The sequence below is a fragment of the Ursus maritimus genome, unplaced genomic scaffold, assembly GCF_017311325.1.
Source record: "Ursus maritimus isolate PB19 unplaced genomic scaffold, ASM1731132v1 scaffold_21, whole genome shotgun sequence".
Lineage (NCBI taxonomy): Eukaryota > Metazoa > Chordata > Mammalia > Carnivora > Ursidae > Ursus > Ursus maritimus.
Window position 1 is genome coordinate 31,355,054 of NW_024424564.1, and position 19,738 is coordinate 31,374,791.

Below are 19,738 nucleotides of genomic sequence, written 5' to 3' on the forward strand. Positions count from 1 at the left end.
GTCTTCTGCTTAGGCCAACAAATTTGAAACTATAAAGCAAAAATTTTCTGCAGAAGAAATTTACTTTAATGAGGTATAAAAATAGCCTAAAGTTTCAAATATTACCCCCAAAAAAGAGGAAGAGAAAAACCTGAATGTTCAAGTTTATATTTTCATTCTGTTGACTCATTTAAAGTGTTACTCAGCGTGCTTTTAAAATTTAATCCTTTAATTCCAAGAAGACTTATGATACATTAAAAAGGGAAACTCAAATTGAAAAGTTTATATCCAGGAGCAACATAGCATAGCACATAAAAATAATTGTAGAAACCAGCAGGACAATAACAGTGTGATCTAGTTTGCCATAAATTAGTGATAAAAGCAATAAACATAGCTAAGATAGAACTTACTGTGCATGCGTTCATTTTGTTTTCACACCAAGCCTGGAAGATGGGAGTTGGGAGTCCCCATTTTGCAGATGAGCAAAGTCAGGCACAGAGAGGTTACATGACTTGTCCAGAGTCATGTGACCAGTAGGTGATAAAACCAAGACTGAAACCCAAGTAATTTGGCTCCAGATTCTTTTAACCACCCCTCTCACTCCGTCTCCATAACATTGTCTTTTGAGACAGTGGATACTACAGAGCTAAGACTTGTAAAAACTTATAGACACAACTCAGTACTTATCCCGAGAGGGCAAACGCCTTAAGGAGTGGTCTGCACATTTGCATAACCTTCTTTACCACTTCTCTCACTTTTGAGTCTGTTCTTTGAAAGTGGGGGATGCCTTCCTCTACCAAAAGTGGGACTGATGCAACGATAATGATTCTTCTGAGAGGCTTTCAGAATCCACTGGTGCTGCTTGAGAGCTGAATAATTATTTATTATGTATTAGAGGATATAAAATGAACATAAGCCCAGGGGCTCTTCAGATTAGCAAACAGTGTCTCTACTTTATTAAAACGGATTTGGGTATTGTAACAAAAATACACTATTCATTTCCTTTGGATGTTATGAATAATAAAAGTGTCTCCTTCCTCTCAGTCAGGTGGCTTCACACACATCTTCACTGAAGATATGCATGTAAGTCTATAAGTTTTCATTTTTAGCCCATGACTGCCTGACTTTCATAGTGTCCTCATTGTCATCATCATCTCCATTATTGAATTTTTGTGAGTTTTTTGGAATCATGGATTCAATATTAAATAATTCATTGTCTTGGAAAACCCATTGTGGATCTACCTTCTAACTTTAAGTTTCTGGTATTATATTATATTATATTATATCATATCATATCATATCATATCATATCATATCATATTCATTTTTTTTTCCAGAACAGAGATGCCACTGACAAGAATGAAAGTCTCACAGCTTTGGATGCCCTGATTTGTAATAAAAGTTTCCTTGTTACTGTCATCCACACCCTTGAGAAGCAGAAGAACTTTTCAGTGAAGGACAGGTATTAGTCAATTTATTTACATTTTGAAAGTCATTAAATAGAGAAAATAAAAACGGGAACTCCTTTTTTTATTTCCAAACCAAAACCCGAACGTGGTATCCACATCCCTTGAAAAGGTGGATTTATCCAGAGGCCATCTGATCAGGCGTCATGAGGCCACGACAGCTCCATTTCAGGTCACACGACCCCAACACATACTCTGTTTTGAAGACACACACACATACACTCCTCCCCCACAAAAAAAGCCCTGAGAAACCCCAACACCAAGAAAAAACATGAGTCCTGAATCAAAAAAGCAGAAGTGCTGTTTTCTGTCTCTAAAACACCTAAAAATTTGGGAAAGACGGTCACATCTTGTTTACCACTCTAGCTTAAAGTTTAAAAGCTGAAAACACATAAAATGTCCTGGGGTTAACACTGGTGCATGGTTTTTATGGATTGAGGACAAAGGTGGTTGACCTAAGACATTAAAAAAAACACAAGTGTCCACAGCACAGCACCCCACTGCCCCTCAGCTTCCATAGAAACTCCCATCAGCGTCAACCTAGCCACAGCAGACAGCTAACCTCATTAACCGAGGCTCTTTATTTATGTGCTGTTTTGTCATCTGTGTATCTTCTTTTCCCTCTCTCTCCGTTTTATTGAGATGGAATTGGCCAACAGCACTGTATAAGTTCAGGTGTATAGCATAATGATCCTCCTTTTTCCTCTTGCAAAACCATGACAAGTTTAGTTAGCATCCATCATCTCATACAGATCCAAAAAAAAAAAAAAAAGGAAAAAAATGAACTTTTAGGATTTACTGTGTTAGAACTTTCAGATTATACAGCAGTGTTAACTGTAGTCACCATATCGTGTATTACATCCCTAGCATTTACTTACCTTAGATCTGGAAGATTTTGTATTTTGTCCACCTTCCTCCAATTCCCCCCTCCATTCTCTACCTCTGGGAAACCGCATATCTGATCTCTTTTTCCATGAGCTTGGTTTTCTTTTTTTTAGAAAAAAGAAAGTATTTGTCTTTCTCTGACTTTTTCATTTAGCATGATGCCCTCAAGATCCATCCATGTTGTCACAAATGGCAAGATTTCATTCTCTTGTGTAGCCGAACAGTATTCCGGGGCGTGTGTGTGTGTGTGTGTGTGTGTGTGTGTGTGTACACATATACCACATTTTTTTAATCCGTTCATCTGCTAATGGACAGTTAGGTTATTTTGGTGTCTTGAGTATTGTAACCAAGGCTCTGTTTTTAAATAGGTGTCTGTTTGCCTCCTTCTTGACCATTGCACTGCAAACCAAGCTGGTCTATCTGACCAGCATCCTAGAGGTGCTGACCAGGGACTTGATGGAACAGTCCAGTAACATGCAGCCTAAACTCATGCTAAGACGCACAGAATCTGTGGTCGAAAAACTCCTCACAAACTGGATGTCTGTCTGCCTTTCTGGTTTTTTGCGGGTAAGTGTCACTTCCCTTGGCAGTGTCAGAGGTAAGACAATAGGTGGTTATTTTTAGCAGATGCTGATGTCTTTGCCTGGATAAGTCCTGAGCACTCCATGGTGTCAGCATTTAACCTCTTTTAGATGCGGTCCCTCCTAGGAGCACATGGAGGGGCAAATAAAATTGTTTTTGCTGTAACTGGCGTATGCAAATGCAGTTCAGTTAGACTTTTTTTCTCTTTTAAATAGTGTTATTGTGGTAAAAACAATTAACATGAAACCTAGCCTCTTACCAGATTTTTTAAGGGTGCAAAACAGCGTTGTTATCTGTAGGCACAATGTTGTACAATAGATTTCTAGCACTTATTTATCTTCCATAACTGAAATTTTATACCATTGACTTTTGAGCCCACCTTCACATCATTAATTGACAACCAGAGCCCAGAAAATGTACTGAGTGGAGGGGGTATTTCAGGGATTGAAGAGAACCCAGTGCGTGCAGGGTCTCTCAAGCATCTTGGAAATACCCATTTACCCACTAATACTGGAAGCTAATTACACGCGGTTCTAACCAGTCATTCCACATTATTCCATTTGTTTAGCAAGTCCCCAAAGAGCCGCCCGCCCCTCGAGCTTGCTTCGTTGGATTTACTGGATGAATGTGGCTGTAGTCTGATTGAATCTTAAAATCATGTTGAATGCCCACTAGACGCAAATTCCGGCGGGTAGGGAAGCGGGTCTTGGAGCCCGCTGCCTGGTCCGCCTCTGGCCGCCGTCACTCACTAGAGGAGGCTCTGCACCTGTCTGAGCCTTGGGCTTATAACCTGGAGCGCTGGAAGAAACGATCTTAGGGCCGCTCTGTAAGCCTAGATGAGAAAATGGATGCAGTGGCTTAGCACCGAGTAAGAGCTCCATAAATGTTGACCATTACTGTTATAAAATATTAATAGGACAAGAAGAGTGTTCTGTTGAACCCAATCTTCATTCGGCCTCTCTGAGGCCCCTGGTACAGAAGGTTCTTACCTTCTTTAATTTCACCAGCCATCCAGATTCCAGCAAAACTGCATAATTGTGTATTTGTAGCTAGTTCCAAAATCTAATTAAACTTTGAATAAGATGCACTGCTATGCCACAGGTTTTAACAGTGCTACTTAAGTTTAGATCCAAAAGCAGCACTTTAAATAGACTGTGCTTAGTTTAATGTTTAATGCAGTCTTACAAGTAGGTGCACAACGTTTTTTGGTTTTTTTGTTTTTTTTTTACCAACGCCTTCCTCTCCCAAGGCACTACCCATTTATTAAGATTAATGAAATCTGCCTTCTTTTCTGTTTACTTGGTATAAATCATCAAACGCTTTGAGGAGGTGTTGAGCAGTTATTTCTGGGGCGAATATTTTCGCTTCCCACCACCCTTGCTTCAGCCACCACCGCATCTAAACAGAGGCGGCGGGACCCACACCCAGTTCTGCGTCTTAGACTTAAAAGTCAGCCTCCTGCCCCACCACCAATGCCACTGAATCAGAAGCCCTGGGGTGAGACCCGAAATCCATGTTTGCCAAGCTCCTCCGGGTAATTGCATGTGCCTTACATTTGAGAATCCTGGGGTAATGGAAAGAGCACTGGACTAGCAGTCTTGGTTAGAAGCAGCAGTTTTGGGCTCTAAACTCATGTAAGCCCCAGTTCACTGTGTGTCTCTGGGAATGGTGCTTTTCATCTGGGCAACTGTTTTCTACCCATGGAGTGAAGGGTCTAGTCACCGGTTTTAAATTTCTTTCCAGCTCTTTCTTGTGGGATCTTGTGATCTGAGCCCTTAAGTGCTGGTTGGAGCTTTGCTCTTGCTGCCCTTAGGTATTAAGTGGGCGAGATGTTCCAAAAATCTGGGCCCTAAGCCCAAACGGCTCCCTCAAGCAGAGGATTCTGGGTCAAGATTTTGCAGTGCTGATTCAAGAGTATCTTGAGCACTTGAGATGGTGAGGGGTGGCACGCTTACCAGGAGGAAGTGACTTTGAGCCAGCCAGCGATGCTTTCATTTTCAGTGGAAAAATTCCCTCTGGTGCAGGGAGTCTGACTTCCCACCCCGGGTGCCCACGGGGATGCTTGGTCCTCCTGCCCTGCCCCACAGACATTTGCCTGGACGCCACTAGCTCTGTGACCCCCAGGGAACCTCCTCTGAGCTTCCAGGGCTCTGTGAGTGAAGTAATAATACCAACTGCCGTTTATTGAGAGTGCCAGACATCATGCTAAGAGTTTTGCTTGCGTTTCCTCACTGAATCCTCTCATTTAATCCTGTGAGGTAAGTATCATTATGACCGTTTTGCACAGGGGGGATTTGGAGCACACGGGATAGATGTGACCTTCCCCAGACCCCACAGCTGGCGTGGGATGGCAGCAGGGCTTGAGGGCTCTTAGCTGCTACTTCCCCAGTGAGGCGGGTACCTTCTGACAGGCTTAGGGAGGATTTAGGGGTGGAGCGAGATCACAGGCATGAAAGCCTCTGGCTCAACCAGGGCCAGAGTCTGGTCTCACAAAGGAAAGGAAGGTGAAGGGGCTGAGCTTAGTTCCCATCACAGGAGAGGGAGCGCACATGCAGTCAGGTCAGGTGCCGTCCACCCCAGCCAGCCGCCTGAGGGGCTGTGTGTCCCCTGCTCTGATAAAGACACCCAAGCCCCCAGCTGGTATGACTGACTGAGGACTTGTGTTCAGTAGAGAAAAAGAAACCTCATGGTTTTCAAAGCTGGCCCCATATCAGAATCCCCTGAGAAAGAATTCAAACCACAGATGCCCAGGCCTTGGTTACAGACATTCCGTGGCTGTGGGTCTCAAGTAGGCCCAGGCATGTGAACTTTTTATGAGAGCCCCGGGGAATTCTGGTAATGATCACCCAGGGTTAGAACCATAGGTGCAGCTAACAGTATAAAACAAACTCTTACTTCTCTCAGGCTGGCTGCACTCTGGAGAATTCTGGGGAACTCCTGACTACAGAGCCATGGAGTCTGCGGCTGCCCCTCCACACAGCCCAGCAGAGCCCACCTGCCCCCTAACTGCACCCTCAGTGGCCCATCTGGCCCACAAGGCTCACGAGGACACTCACCCCTGTCTCTGATGTGGGCTGGAGGAAAAAGGAGAAGTGGCAGTTCTGGGTTTGCAGTCAGGACATTACCCCAGGAGGCAGAGGGAAAGAGAAGAGAGTTAGTGTCCTTGTGAACCACTAAATAAAGGAAGTTTCCCATAAGAATTGAAATGTCAGGTGCTAGTCCCAACACTCCCCCCACCTGGGAAATTTTCGAACATTCCACCTCTGTCCTACACTAAGGAAGAGACTCAAGGATATGTCAGCAGGGAAGAGAAAAGTGGTAGCTACCCCATGCCAGTTGTGGGATCTGGGGAAAATCACACGGATTCCATGAGCCCCAACGCTCCCCTGTGCAAAATGGTCATAAAGATACTTATCTCACAAGATTAAATGAGAGGATTCAATGAGAAAAAGTAATGGGAAAAGTGACGGGAAGCCAGTGAAGAGCGGGGTGGCAGAAGGGGGCCAAGCCCTGGCACTGGGGAGGGCACGTGTTCTTGCAGGAGGGGATGGGACAGGCGGGGGGTGGGATGCCAGGAGTCTTACAAGAGGTCTCCATCTACTAGTTCGGGGCAGAGCAGGGGAGCGAGCCAATGGAACTCTGCTTTGCAAGCCAGGCCCTAAAGCTTGGCTGGAAACGCACTTCAAGCCTCAGTCGCTTGGCTGGCTGCTTCTTCACTAAGGCGGTTTGCGTCCCACCTCTTCCTCTCCACGTACTTGGTTAATGTCCATTGACCGTAGACGCTGATTCCTTGGCGAGCGTGCTGCCGCCGACGCCAGGCTGCGTGCTCTGGGCGCCTTCACTGGAAGCCGCACACAAGAGCCTCCCCCTGAGCTGCTCAGGTCCACGCAAGCGCAGTGTGGCTACGGGTTTGAGGCATCTCGCTAACCGTGAGAGGGCGAGCCCCAGTCCGGGAGTAAGTGCCCCCGGCAGAAGGTTGCAGACAGAAGCCATCGGGATGGGACAAGCCCTCGAGCAATGGAACTGACCTCTGGTTCGGGGAAGGCAGTTCAGGTGCATCAGGGGCTGCGTACCAGCCAGGGTGCGCCGGGGTGTCTGTGTACCCCGGCTCCGCAAACCACAGCGTGCTGGCCGGGATGGCTGCGAGTTGTGATAACTAAAGGCCACTTCCTTCATTAGACGCTCCTAACACCAAAAAGCATCCTCCTTGGCAAATGTACAAAATGTTCTGACATTTATTCTGGTTACCAAGGTTAATTGTTGTGTATTTTTTTTAAATACCATTTATTTTTGGTTTGCTCAAAAAGGCAAATAATTAGCAAAGTAAACGAAGGTGAAACCTCCACATCTACTCTAGGCGTTAGCCGGCCGATGAGCATCCGTCGGCCATATAGAAGCTTACACATAAAAGATCCATCCGCTGAGGACTTCATATTGCTGCTGACTATAAATGCTGGGAGTCTGTGTGCGTGTGTGTGTGCATGCGTGTGTGTCTGTGTGTTTGCGCACGCGAGCGTGCATGTGCGTGTGGTGGGGAGACGACGCGTCTCCTGAGTTTTGCGCCCAATCCTGAGTGGAGCAATGCTTATTTTCTTGGGATCCTCATGCTGATTGTTAGAAAACACTGCCTCCTGTTTCCTGTCGTACTGCCATAAACTGAAACTTTAACTCTTTGGAAAGTACGGTGGATTCTGCAGACAGCTGACTGTCACTTTTGTGTCTCTTCCAAGGAGACTGTTGGAGAGCCATTCTATTTGCTGGTGACGACTTTGAACCAGAAAATAAACAAGGGTCCGGTGGATGTAATCACTTGCAAAGCCCTGTACACCCTGAACGAAGACTGGCTGCTGTGGCAGGTTCCGGAGTTCAGTACTGTGGTATGTTTGCGATGAAGCCTTGCACCCAGCCCCGGAAAGAAGCCTGGCTGGGAGCTCGGTGGTGGGGTGGGGTGGGGGGGGGTCACTTAAACCAAAGCGATATCATTCCTACTGTGGGAGGCCTCAGATGCTGAGTTAATTAAAAACAGTAGTTGATAAAATATTAACACGTGTTCACATAATAGATTTTAATTAGTTGGATGAGGGGGGAGAATTGTAATGATGCCTGGGGTACTCATCAATTTCCAAAGATTTTAATATCAGGATAGCTTATAGCTTTCAGCATCATCAAAGGAAATGCAAAGTACTCCCTATTCAGCACTTATAACTGCAATCAGAATTTCTCAAACGGCTCTGCTCTGGAAGACAATGTGTGAAGATATATTTCAACCAAATTGAGGCCGTCTTATTTTAGAATGATAACGCAAGACAAATTCCACTGTGTTCCCCGTGCAACATGACACCCTTACTTTATTTTCATGGATTAGTTACAAATGTTTGGTGTCACGCACTTAATGTTCTGTGATCTCATAGATATTTTTAGAGGAATGCTGTAAATCACTACAGGAAGATGATTGCCTGGGTGCTGGAGGGTTTCACCCATTCGAGAACTTCTTTTCACCCATCCCCATCCCACCCCCAACCTCCTCCCTTCCTAAAGAAAGTGAGAGCGATTTCTTGCACATTCACGAATTGTAGGGAGAGGGCCAAGCATGACAAGTATCTCCAAAATGACTTAGGCATTTTCTGTGCTTTTCTGTTCGTGGAGACTGGGGAAAGAGATCGCTGTCATTTGGTTTGATCTTTAGCTTTATGGAGACTCGGGGCGTCTTCACAGTCTCATTAGTGGAGGAGGAGGGAAAGAAGACAGTGGGGTTTTGGTATGACTCAGTCAGGGGGCTGAGTCTCCTGTGGCTTAGCTCTGGATGGCAGGAACTGTGGTATCATCCTGGAAGAATTCATTCCCTAATTGGAGAAGGCACCACGTCGCTGTGGGCCGTGTTACGGTTATGCTCTCTGGTGGGAAAATAGTCCACAGATCAGCTGTTTCCAGTTCTAGGTCACTGACAGATGTAGTTTACCCTCCACCGGAGACGGCAGCATGCTCGACTGCCATCCACAAGGCAGGAGCCCGAGTAGAAAGTTAACGTTCTCAGCGTTCTGATGTCTGTGTATGTAACTGTCTGCGGCCAAGAGGTGGGGAGGAGCAGCGGTTCCCAAGCTTCGGCGCGGCCCTGAAGGGCACAGACTCTGGCCAGGCGCGCTTGCCATCCGCCCCTGCCCATCTGGGTGGCGTGGGGCAAGTTTCCAAACCTTCCTGTGCCTCAGTCTCCTCACCTATAAAACAGAGAGGAAAATCATGGTGCTGGTTTCATGGGGAGGGGGGTCACAGGGGTTAAGAGCATTGACTGCCAGGCACCTGGGGGGGCTCCGTCGGTTAAGTGTCTGCCTTCAGCTCAGGTCATGATGCCAGAGTCCTGGGATCAAGTCCCACAAGGGGCTCCCTGCTCAGTGGGGAGTCTGTTTCTCCCTCTGCCTGATGCTCCCTCTGCTTGTTCTCTCTCTCTTTAGCTCACTCTCTCTCAAATAAAAAAATCTTAAGGAAAAAAAGAAGAGCATTGACTGCCATGGCTTGCCATGTAAAGCTTTACGAAATTTAATTCATGTCTCTTCATTTCAGCTCAGGTCATGATCTCAGGGTTGTGGGATCGAGCCCTGCGTCAGGCTCCACACTGTGCGTGGAACCTGCTTGGGATTCTCTCTCCTCTCTCTCTCTCTCTCTGCCCCTCCCAGTGCTCTCATGCACGTGCACGCTCTTTTTCTCTTTCTCAAATAAATAAATAAATCTTCAAAAAAGAAAAAAGAAATGCAGATTCAGACAGACAAATGCCTGGGCCTTCCCTCGGGGCTGATTAAATCAGAACTGCTGGGGATGAAGCCCAGGCAGAGACAGACATTTCTTAAACACTCCAGGTAGTACCAGCGTACAGCCTGCGTGGAGAGGGCCCCTGGGTATCTTGGAGAACAAAAGGTAAACTTTGCATCAGGGCCTGGTGATACCTTTCCCTGCAATTGTTTGAGGACAAATTCAGGGCCTTGGTCCTCCCCCCCCCCCCAAAGATGTGTATGCTTTTACTTTGAAACATTTTGGAAGCCCCACAGATTCCCAAAGAGAAATATTTGCGAGTATATGTAGGTTGGGGGAATCCAGCAGTAATTTCCTTTCATGAAAACGTGAACCCTGACAGGAACGAGAGGCAAGGAGAGAACCAGACTGGGAGTGGGGGAAGAAGTCAAATGCCTGAAGCAACTTTTGAGATTTGAGTCCTTTTTAATGCTTTACAGAATGCTTTACGGAAACACTTTTTCCGCCTTTCATTTTGAAACATTATTTATTTCACAGTCGATTAAGACCATGTGTTTCTGATTTGTTAACTCTCAACTCGTCATCAAAATGTTTCTTGATGTTGAAGGAATTCATGTCAACTCTTGGAGTCTTTTTTCCTTTATAGCCCCTGGGGAAAAGGCTAATGGGAAATTATGATTTTAGAAATCCAGATAAATCTTCCTTTTCAAATGCAGATTTGCCAGCAGACAGAGACTGGAAAAGGGGTGGGCCACTGGTTTCTAGGGGCCTTGCTTTAAAAATGAATTTTAATGCTTTTTATTGTACCTGTCGCGACCTGTCTGTCTCATGGTCGATGGTTATATTAGAGGCACCCGAGGAGGCACGCGATCTGGGCGATGCTTGTGTGACGAAATGTTAGCAGAAGGTCAATATAAAAAATTTAAGGTTTTTCATTTCCTTTCAGGCAAGTTCCCCTAGTCTTAACCATCATATTATAATTTTCTTCCTTCCTCCCCCCTCCCTCTCCCCCTTTCCTCTCTCTCCTCCTTTCCTCTCCCCTCTCTCCTCCCTCTCCCTCCTCCCCCTCTCTCCTCCCTCTTTCTCTCTTACCTCTCCCGGCCAACCCCCCACCCCAGTCATGTATACCCAGTGGTTTGCTATCTTGATTTTTTAAATTTGCCCGAGGTGGTTTATGTAATTGAAAACCAAGGTATGCTGAACAAACTCAATTCTGTGTGTGTGTGTGTAAATTTTTTCAAAGAAAGAAAAGTCAGAGAAGAAATCAAGAGCAGCCCCATAAGCAACTTGAAACGCCAGAGCCTGGTGCCACGACAGGGGCACGTTGAAAAGAGGCCCCAAACTCCTGTGTGGCTCAGTGCTCAGAAACCCAGCACCTCACATAACAACCTGAAAGTTAGGTTTCACACCTCTAAGATTAGGATGTGTTCTCCCTGAGGTGTGGGGTGTTTTCTAGAACATGAAGACATCCTGCCAATTTCTTATACATGAAATCATTATACTAGCAAATGGGCCAGAGAGGTCATCCTTTGTTCGGTGCATCCTGGGAGGAAGATTCCTCTGTCTTTCCCCAAATATGACCAAAGCCCTTACAGCCACACTTCCTCTAGTATGGCCGGAATCATCCTTCTGCATCTCGGCACTGCAGGCTGGCCGGCAGTGAAGACGCTGCCCTGACGTGATCACCCACCCACCCCCCCCGCCCCGCCCACGGCAACGCCCGCATCGGGGAGGGTCCGCACACACGCAGGACCCTGTCTTCCTCCCGCATCAGGCGCTTCAGAGGCAGCTGGCAGAGGAATAAGCCTTATTGCTCCGTGGTTTTTCTCCCTTTGCCACATTTTAGGCATGTTCGATTTCATTGCTGGAGAATCTCGGGCCCGCCGTCACGGGCACTGGGTCTCGCGTTGCGAGGACGATTTCAGAGCAGATCGCCTGAAACTTCGGGAGAGCGAAGGAAGGCATGGGGATTTCAGTCCTAGGAAAGTACCGACACTGGAGGAGGGACATGGGCTTCACTTTCAAGAGGAGATGAGAAAACCCAATAACTCGTAGCAAGTGTGCTGAATTAGCAAGAGAAGGTTGACTTGTAATCAAAGTTAAGCGAGAAATGGTTTTTTGAACTCTTAAACCCAGGAAATGAGCCTGCCAATCTGCCGTATCTGAGAGATAGCATCTTGGCACCCTGGGAAACAGTGTTCTGACAGACATATTATTGCCCTCCTTCTCATATCTATGAGAAAGTCTTTAAGATTATTAGAAATTCTTAGAAAAAGCGTAGATACATGCCTGTAGAAATCTTCCTGCCTCCCCTCTGGTCCGTTGACGATTTAGGGCAGCCTGCCCCACTGGGTCTTTTTGCACCCAGTCGTTACATTTCGGGGACAGTCATGTTTAATAAAATATTTCCTCCGTGACAGAGCCCTCGCGATCTCTCGTGAGAGTTTCACATCTCCACGCCTCCTCTAACACAGCGGCTCTCCCCACCGCTCCCCAGCTCCTTCTGTTCCATTTAGTTTGTCCCTTTCAGAAGATCCATTATCCCCATAATTAAACAACCCACTGTCCCGATTAAGTCATTCTCTGTTACTTCAATTACATCCCATTGTTCATTAAATCCTGATGTTTGCACTTCAGCAATCTTGTTTTTAATACTCCTAGCATTTGTGGAGAAACAGTGAAGTTAATTAACAATTCTTGGGCTTTTTTTTTTTCCTTTTTCTCTCTACCATAGTGCAAATCATTTCCATTATGACTTGCAATAATACTGAAACCATTACTAACTTCATAGTTACTGTTCTGAGCTTCCTGACCAAAGAAGTGAAACCATTTTTTTATAATCATTTTAGGTAAGTCATTCCCTAGTTGATGGCAAGCAGTGGAAAATGAAAAATTAACGTTAAATGAGTACTTGAAATGACTTTCCTCTTCATACCCTTTCTTCTCATACCCATAATCTTGGGATTAGAAAATAATTTAGTTATCTAAATACAAAAGTATTTAATTTTCTTCTTTATAGCTCAAATGTGACTTTATTACTTCGTTGTTAAGGATCCTTATTTATACTTCTACTCCTCAGAGAATGGTAACTTTTATAGCAAATCATGGTGGAGATAAAAGGCGTTGTTTTCTTTTTCTTTTTTTACATTGTCAAAGTCAGCGTTCCATTTGAAGTCACCGTTGTCTAGAGCAGAGATCAGCAAACAAGAGGCTGTGGGCCAAATGTGGCCCTGCTGTCCATTGTTATAAATAAAGTTTTATCGAAACACAGCCATGCACATTCATTTACTGTTGTCCGTGGCTGTTTTCCTGCTACAACTGCAGAGTTGAGTAGTGGTAATAGAGACCGTACAGGCTGCAGAGTCTTAAATATTTACTATCTGGCCTTTTACAGAAAGTTTGCCAGTTCTTAATCTGGAGCCTGACATAATAGAGAAGAACTAGAATCTGCCCTACTACTAAACCCTAAGACCCCAAAAGCCTTAGCCTCTTTCCTCTTTTTCTGGAGACACACCAATGGAAATGCCTCACCACTGTCCGTAAATCTGAAACTCATGGGGGTGCTTTGCCAAAAAACAAACTTAATTCATATTAAGCCTAAAGTACTGAAATCAGTCATTTTGGGCTAAGTAAGACAGATTCTTACTTGATTCTATCATGAACAAATGTTAGCAAATGCTAGCAAGTATAGAAATTTTGTGACAGAAACTTAAATTTGAGGAAATTCTCTCCATTAACTTAATTTTTTTCTTCAAGATGGAAAAGGCCTTCCTTCCTCATTATTCTACTGGGGGCAAAATACCTTGATCCAGGAAGCTTTGGGCTCTTTGGGGGAAGGAAAAGGAGGGGAGAGGGGATGTAGGGCAGCCAAGAGCAGCATTGGGGGGCATCTGGTCGCGGTCCCAGGGCCGCCAACTCCAGCTTAAGGCAAACCTCAGCCCAGAAGCATTGACACTGGTAACTCTGGGCTCATGCTGCTTCTACGGAGCCTCTGGAAGCAGAGTCCTTCTCTCTTACCCCGAAACCCCTCTAAATCCAGTTTGGTATAAGAACCAGATTTTCTCTATTTATTTATCTTAAAGATTTTATTTATTTATTTGACTGAGAGAGCAAGAGAGCACAAGGGGGGTTGGGGGGAACGCAGAGAGGCAGAGGGAGAGGGAGAAGCAGGCTCCCTGCAAGGATCCCAGGGTGGGCTCGATCCCAGGACCCTGGGATCATGACCCGAGCTGAAGAAGGCAGATCCTTCACCAACTGAGCCACCTGGGCACCCCCAGACTTTTCTCTTGATCTTCATTGGCTCTCAAATGAAATTAGAAGAAAAATATATTTTATTTAATGAAAGCAATTATTGGCCTAAGACCTTTGTGATAAAGCGGCTGGCTTGTAAGAATTTTTTTTAAAATTACTTTTTAGGTATTGTAAGGCATTACAGAAGGATGCAGCAGCATCCCTGCCCTTAGGAGCCAAGAATGTGGTTGAGGAGTTCAGGTAGCTAGACCGCCTCTCCCCAGCAAAGTATGCAAAAAGTATGGGGAAGAGCCTCTTCCCCCGCCTTTGAGTCATCCTGCCAGCGGCCCCCCACTCGTCCCGCAGCCTTAATTTTTCTATCTCCTTGATACCTTAAACCACCAAGTTGTGTGAAGGAATGGTGGGCAAAGCCACCAGTGACCCATGAATGTGCTTGTACGTCTAGCTGCTATGTAGCTTCACGCACAAGAGGTGAGGGGGCAAGAGTCTGACAGTCTTGGGTGTGAATCTGAGCTCAACCACTTTACTAACAGGCTGTTAGTGACCTTGGGCAAGTCACCAACCCTCTCTAAACCTGTTTCTTCATCTATAAACAGGTGATCGTAAAACCTAACCTTGTATGCTTGTTATGAGGTCAGAAAATAATCTATGTGAGATGGCTAGAGAAGTTTGCATCATTTATTTAAAATAGTTTTTCTTGTCTGAGCAGTTTGTGTTGTCAGCTGAAAGGTCTACTAAGCACGGTGTCCTCTCACCATTCTTCCTGGTTGGTGATTTATTGGCAATGGGTGATTCGGAGAATTGATTAGCTGAATCCCCTGTCATTAAAAACTCATGTTATTATTAGAAAGGTTACCCATAATCCCTCCATCTGCGTGTGGCACACAGCATCCCACCGGGCAGATGTGAACAGGAGACCACAATGATAAATCTGAATAACGACCTACCTAAAGGGGCTGGTTTGTGACCCGCTTACAGAAGAACCAGGTCCTTCCTGTCTGGTCCTTTCTCCAGGTTCTGGGCCATGCATCTTCCAAATACCCTTCCAAGAGCACTGCTTGGCAGTAGGCACATTACTGAAGCCATTAGGGTTCAGTTCTTCTGGAAACAGAGACGCAGGCTACCTGGGGCTCAAGCAACAGGGAAGTGATTTCTGTCCCACACGAAGTTCTGGGGTGGGCGGTCCGCTGCTCGTGGGTGCCTCTGTTCTGGGACATCCTCACAGACTCAGGCCCCCAACCTCTTGTCCTCAGGCCACCTCATGGGCTAAAGTGTGTGCTCACTCCCCACACAGGCTTCTTCCACATTCCAGCCAGCAGGGCGTAAGTAGGGCTGTAGAACAGGGGACAGGTGGTCACCAGCTGTCTTTAAAGGAAGTTTCCCAGAGGCCGCCACAGAACACATCTGCTTCATCTCACTGGCCAGTGTAGTCACATGGCCACCACCCGGCTGCGGTAGAGGCTGGGAAAGGTCCTCTTTCCTGTGGGTGAACATGAGCTTCATAAAAATGCCTGTGGGTGGTACTTCCAGCAGCCCACGGGCTCCTCCAGATTGAGTGCGTACCATGGGATTCCATGCCACGCGAAGCCCGGGAGGCTGGGCCTCCTCTTCGAGGCTGTCTGCATCCAACCTGTCTGCTCTGAGAGCATTTATCGAGAACCTCGGGCAGACTGGGGCAGCCGATGGATGTTTATCACCTTGACTGGCCTTCTGGGTTTGCAGTTAAGAGTATGGACATATCCTAGGGATGACCCTTGGCAGCTCTGTGATCTGGGACACTTTTCTGAGCCTCTTTCTGTCTCAGTTTCTTCATCTGTTAAGCGAGGCTAATAGTGTCCGCTTCATTGAGCAGTTATTAAATGAACAGAGCAGGATTAAATGAATTGGTACAGCGTGTAAGACAGCTAGTAAATGGTAAGTGTTCAACGTGCTGTATGTGGGCACAGACTAAGATTATTAGAAACCAAAAAAGTGTTCTCTTCCTCAGCATTTGTTTCCATAAATAGTCATGGAAACCGTTAGATGGCAGATGGTGATTTTGGAAGGGCACGGTTCTTCAAGTCCTCCACCCTCCATTCTACCCAAAGGAAGTGGGATTTTTTTTATCTAGACATCCTGACCTAGTAGCCTGAATAAAAGATTGAGGCTTGCTACTCACCGGTCTAGTTAGAATTGAAGCCAAGTATGTCATGGTCCAGAGGCCTCCTCATGTACTGCTGCCCATGCAGCTCCTTTCCAGACCCAATTCAAATGTCCCTTCCTCCATGCAGTCTTCCCTGATTTCTCTCCCTTTGAAGAACCTTCTCTAAGCTGGAGGTAATCTCTCTCTGAACCCCTAAAGACCTCTACCTCTACCTACTATTTTCTACCTGGTATTAGAATTCTTTGTATACATCCCACCGCTGTTCTATCAGTCTTCAAATACTTCCCAGTCAGGCTCCGTGCTAGGTTTCTAGTTCATATATTCTGCAGTGCCCCGTTCACAATAGGTGCAAAGTAGATGGGTGTCAGTGAGTGAATTGAGCTACCTGACCATCAACAAAGTGAGCTCTGTCAAGTTGGGTGCATTCAGCTGCAAGTAAGAGAAAAACCAGAATAGTGGTGTTTGAAATAGTAAGAACATGGAATTGCATTCCAGAGCAGAAAGTTGGGAGGTGAGCAACCCAAGGCTGGTCCATCTGCTCATCTGGGTCACCATCTTTGTGCTCCTGTTCAGCCTCCACCTAGTCACAGAATTGCTGCCACAGCTCCAAGCACTATACTTCCCTTCTGTTAGAGTAGAAACCCTTTCCCTTTCTATCTCATTGGCCAGAACTGGGTTACATGACCATATACCACTAACCATACTGTTGTCCCAGCTTTGTTGATACATTTATGCCAAAGAAATAGGGAAAGCCGGAGCTATCCAGGGACAGATTTCTGGAGAAAAGACCAGTGTAGATTTTCGAGCCCTTTAATCTTTTGTGGGTATTGAAGACTAACTGCTATCCTATAGATTTGGACCATGCTTAGTTTATGCAACATTTTCATATTTTGAAAGACAGGATCACCAAAGGTTTCAGAACATGGAACTAGAGTGCCTGCTTCTACCATTTTCTTGCTGGGTGATCTTGTGCAATTTCCTTAACTTCTGTGTGCCTCAGTTTGTCATCTGTAAAATGGGTATAATAGAATCTATGAGACAAGGTTTCTGAGGTTCTTGTACACAAATACACAGGCACACTTTACAACGGTGCTTGGCACACAGGAAGCCCTCCTTAATTTGCTATTATTATGTCATATTTAGTGACCTTGTCACTCCTATTAAGTAGAAACAGTGAGAGCCTAAGGGAGCCTGGCTGGCTCAGTCAGTAGAGCATGTGACTCAATCTCATGGTCGTGAGTTCGAGCCCCACGTTGGGTGTAGAGCTTACTATGAAGGGAGGAAGGGAGGAAGGGAGGAGGGGAGGAAGGGGGGAGGGTTAAGGCTCAGAGAAATTAGATGGCTTACCCACACTCCCACAGCTAAGTAGCAGAAGGGGATGATCTAGATGGTCTCATGCCTGTGCTCAGAGCTCTCAGCCCTCCTGTCCTTCCTTCTTGGGTTTTCTGTCAACACCTACTGAGGGGAATGCTGTTGTACCTGGTGGCTAAATATTGTTTCAAAGGTGATGCTTTAGTTTGTCAAATGTGCTGTGAATTACCCCAAAACAAGGACTATGTCTTAAGGTCTCTCCTCTACCCCAACCCCTAACACTGAGTAGGGCACAGGGAAGATTCTGGCTCAACGGCTTTGTAAGGGGAGAGATGGTGCTTCCATGGGGGATCTTCCCCAATGGGGAACAAAGCCCAGTGTGTGCTCTCTGAGTCCGGGGTGGGGTGAAGAGGTAGGGCCCACTCTGGGAGCCCCGACTCCACTTCCGCTGTAGGAAATTGCTGTCGGAGCATTAAGCGTTAGCAGCATGAAAAATCAATTTGTGTCCGAATTGACTCTCTGAATTCCTTGTGGCCTCTATAAAATACCATTTTACCTTTTTCCCACCCATCTAGCTGTGGAGGCAGGGGCAGATTTACATTCTTTTACATCCAGTTAAGTTTTTTTTCTCCTTTTGGTTATGTTTTAAGTAGAACATTTATTGCCTATAAAGAGGTGTTTTTATTAAAGACAATAGTGCCCTTTAGGTAGTCACGGAGTGCTATTTCACAAATACCTATAAAACCACTAAACAAGCTGGGCTCGCTGGAGCTCTGATTAAAAGGTGCCTTCCAGTCGTCTTTACCTTTGGAAGCCCCGTGAAGTAACGTAACCACTCTCCTTCCCCTGCGCGGACACCAGCAGGCAGAGAGATGTGGGAGACGTGGCGCCCCGACTCAGACGGTGAGGGCAGGACCCGCGTTTACGCCTCCAGAACCCCTGTTGTGCCGGGAGTCTCGCTCAGGACTTCACTTCCAGCCTGACCTAAAACAGGGCTCCTGGAGGCCCAGGGTTCCTGGGCTGTGGGTGGGAGCAGGAGTGAGAAGCCCGGGCGGGGGGGTGAGGGCCTGGGGGGGACACTCCATCGCTAAGTGGTTTGCCGTGCCCACTCCTGGCTCTGCCACTTACCAGCTGTGTCCCCAGTGCACGTTATTTGGCCCCTCTGTACCTCCATTTCCTCACTCAAAAATGGGGATAATACTACTTAAAAGCCGGGGGTGGGGGAGCGGTTGTGGTGGTGCCCGGTGGCTCAGTCAGTTAAGCATTGGACTCCTGATCTCAGTTCAGGTCTTGATCTCAGGATAATGAGTTCAAGTCCCGTGCTGGGCTTGGAGTCTACTTTAAAAAAAAATGGGGATAATAAGAACACAGCCCCCTAACCAGGGAGGATTAAAAGAGGTGTGCCTGGAAGTGAAGTTGGCAGGGTGTCAATAAAGGTGCTGAACCAGGAAGGCGAGGGAGAGGACTCCGGCACAAGGTGGCCACTCTGGTTCCTTCTAGAAGCTCCGCTGAGCATTGCCCTCCTGCCAGCACTCCCTGCCTTCTGTCCCGTCCCGTGTGTCCAGGTTTGTGCGCAGAGGGACAGCTGGCCTCCCTTCCTGGCTGCGACTGGCCCCGACCCCCAGTGTGCCCAGACTGCAGGCGAGGGAGGGACCGTCTCGGGAAGAAGGGAACTGCCGGGGCTGAGATCCCCCACTTAACCCCAGAGTTCAGACTCCATGGCTTTAGAGTGTTTATCGTTTAGTTGGGACTAGACCGAAGTCTCCTGCATATGATTGTCAGCGGGAGTGTGGGAGCAAGGTGTAAAGGCCGTAACGAGAAGACAGGCCTCTGACACCCTTCCAGAGTCGGCGATCCCCTCTCCCACCACCCAGGTCCTTCTGTCATTGTATCTCCTGAGGGCTCCCGGGGTAAATTCAGTTCCTCGGCCCCGGAGCCCGGAGCCCAGGGCCAGTTGCCATTGTGACTCCCACTGTGCAGCGTGAAGACGGAGGGGTCGGCCCCCAGGGCAGGTGCTCTGCTTGTGGGCAGCGCACCCTCAGCCTGCTGGATACAGAGCGTGGAGTCCGCGCCCTGGCTGCTCAGCCTCGGCGGGTGCCCCGAGTCTCCCAGTGAAGGCACACAGCACGAGCCGTCACACTGATTCTGAGTTACATGAGACGCTGTGATCGCTGTCCTCATCGAGCCTTCCCGGCCGCCCGGCCCCGTGCCCCACCTGCGACGTGCATCATCTCGTTCCATCTCCGTAAGGCTAGACGGGACGTACTGTTATTATACCCGTTTGAAAGTTGAGTGAACCCTAAGGATCCCCAATCTCCCCTTAATTGTGTTTTCTTTTTTTTCTAAACATTTCCAGTAATCATTTTACATTCCCTCC

General features: G+C 46.8%; 1 protein-coding gene across 1 annotated transcript in view; it reads left to right on the plus strand.

Moving 5' to 3' along the window:
* The window catches only part of PLXNC1 (plexin C1), a 142,457-nt gene that overhangs the window by 96,735 nt on the left and 25,984 nt on the right, over positions 1 to 19,738 (plus strand). Inside the window, exons 18-21 of the mRNA XM_040637323.1 lie at positions 1,024 to 1,062; positions 1,317 to 1,441; positions 2,699 to 2,897; positions 7,643 to 7,789. Coding sequence (XP_040493257.1) covers positions 1,024 to 1,062; positions 1,317 to 1,441; positions 2,699 to 2,897; positions 7,643 to 7,789 — 510 coding nt within the window. The remainder of the gene's footprint in view (positions 1 to 1,023; positions 1,063 to 1,316; positions 1,442 to 2,698; positions 2,898 to 7,642; positions 7,790 to 19,738) is intronic.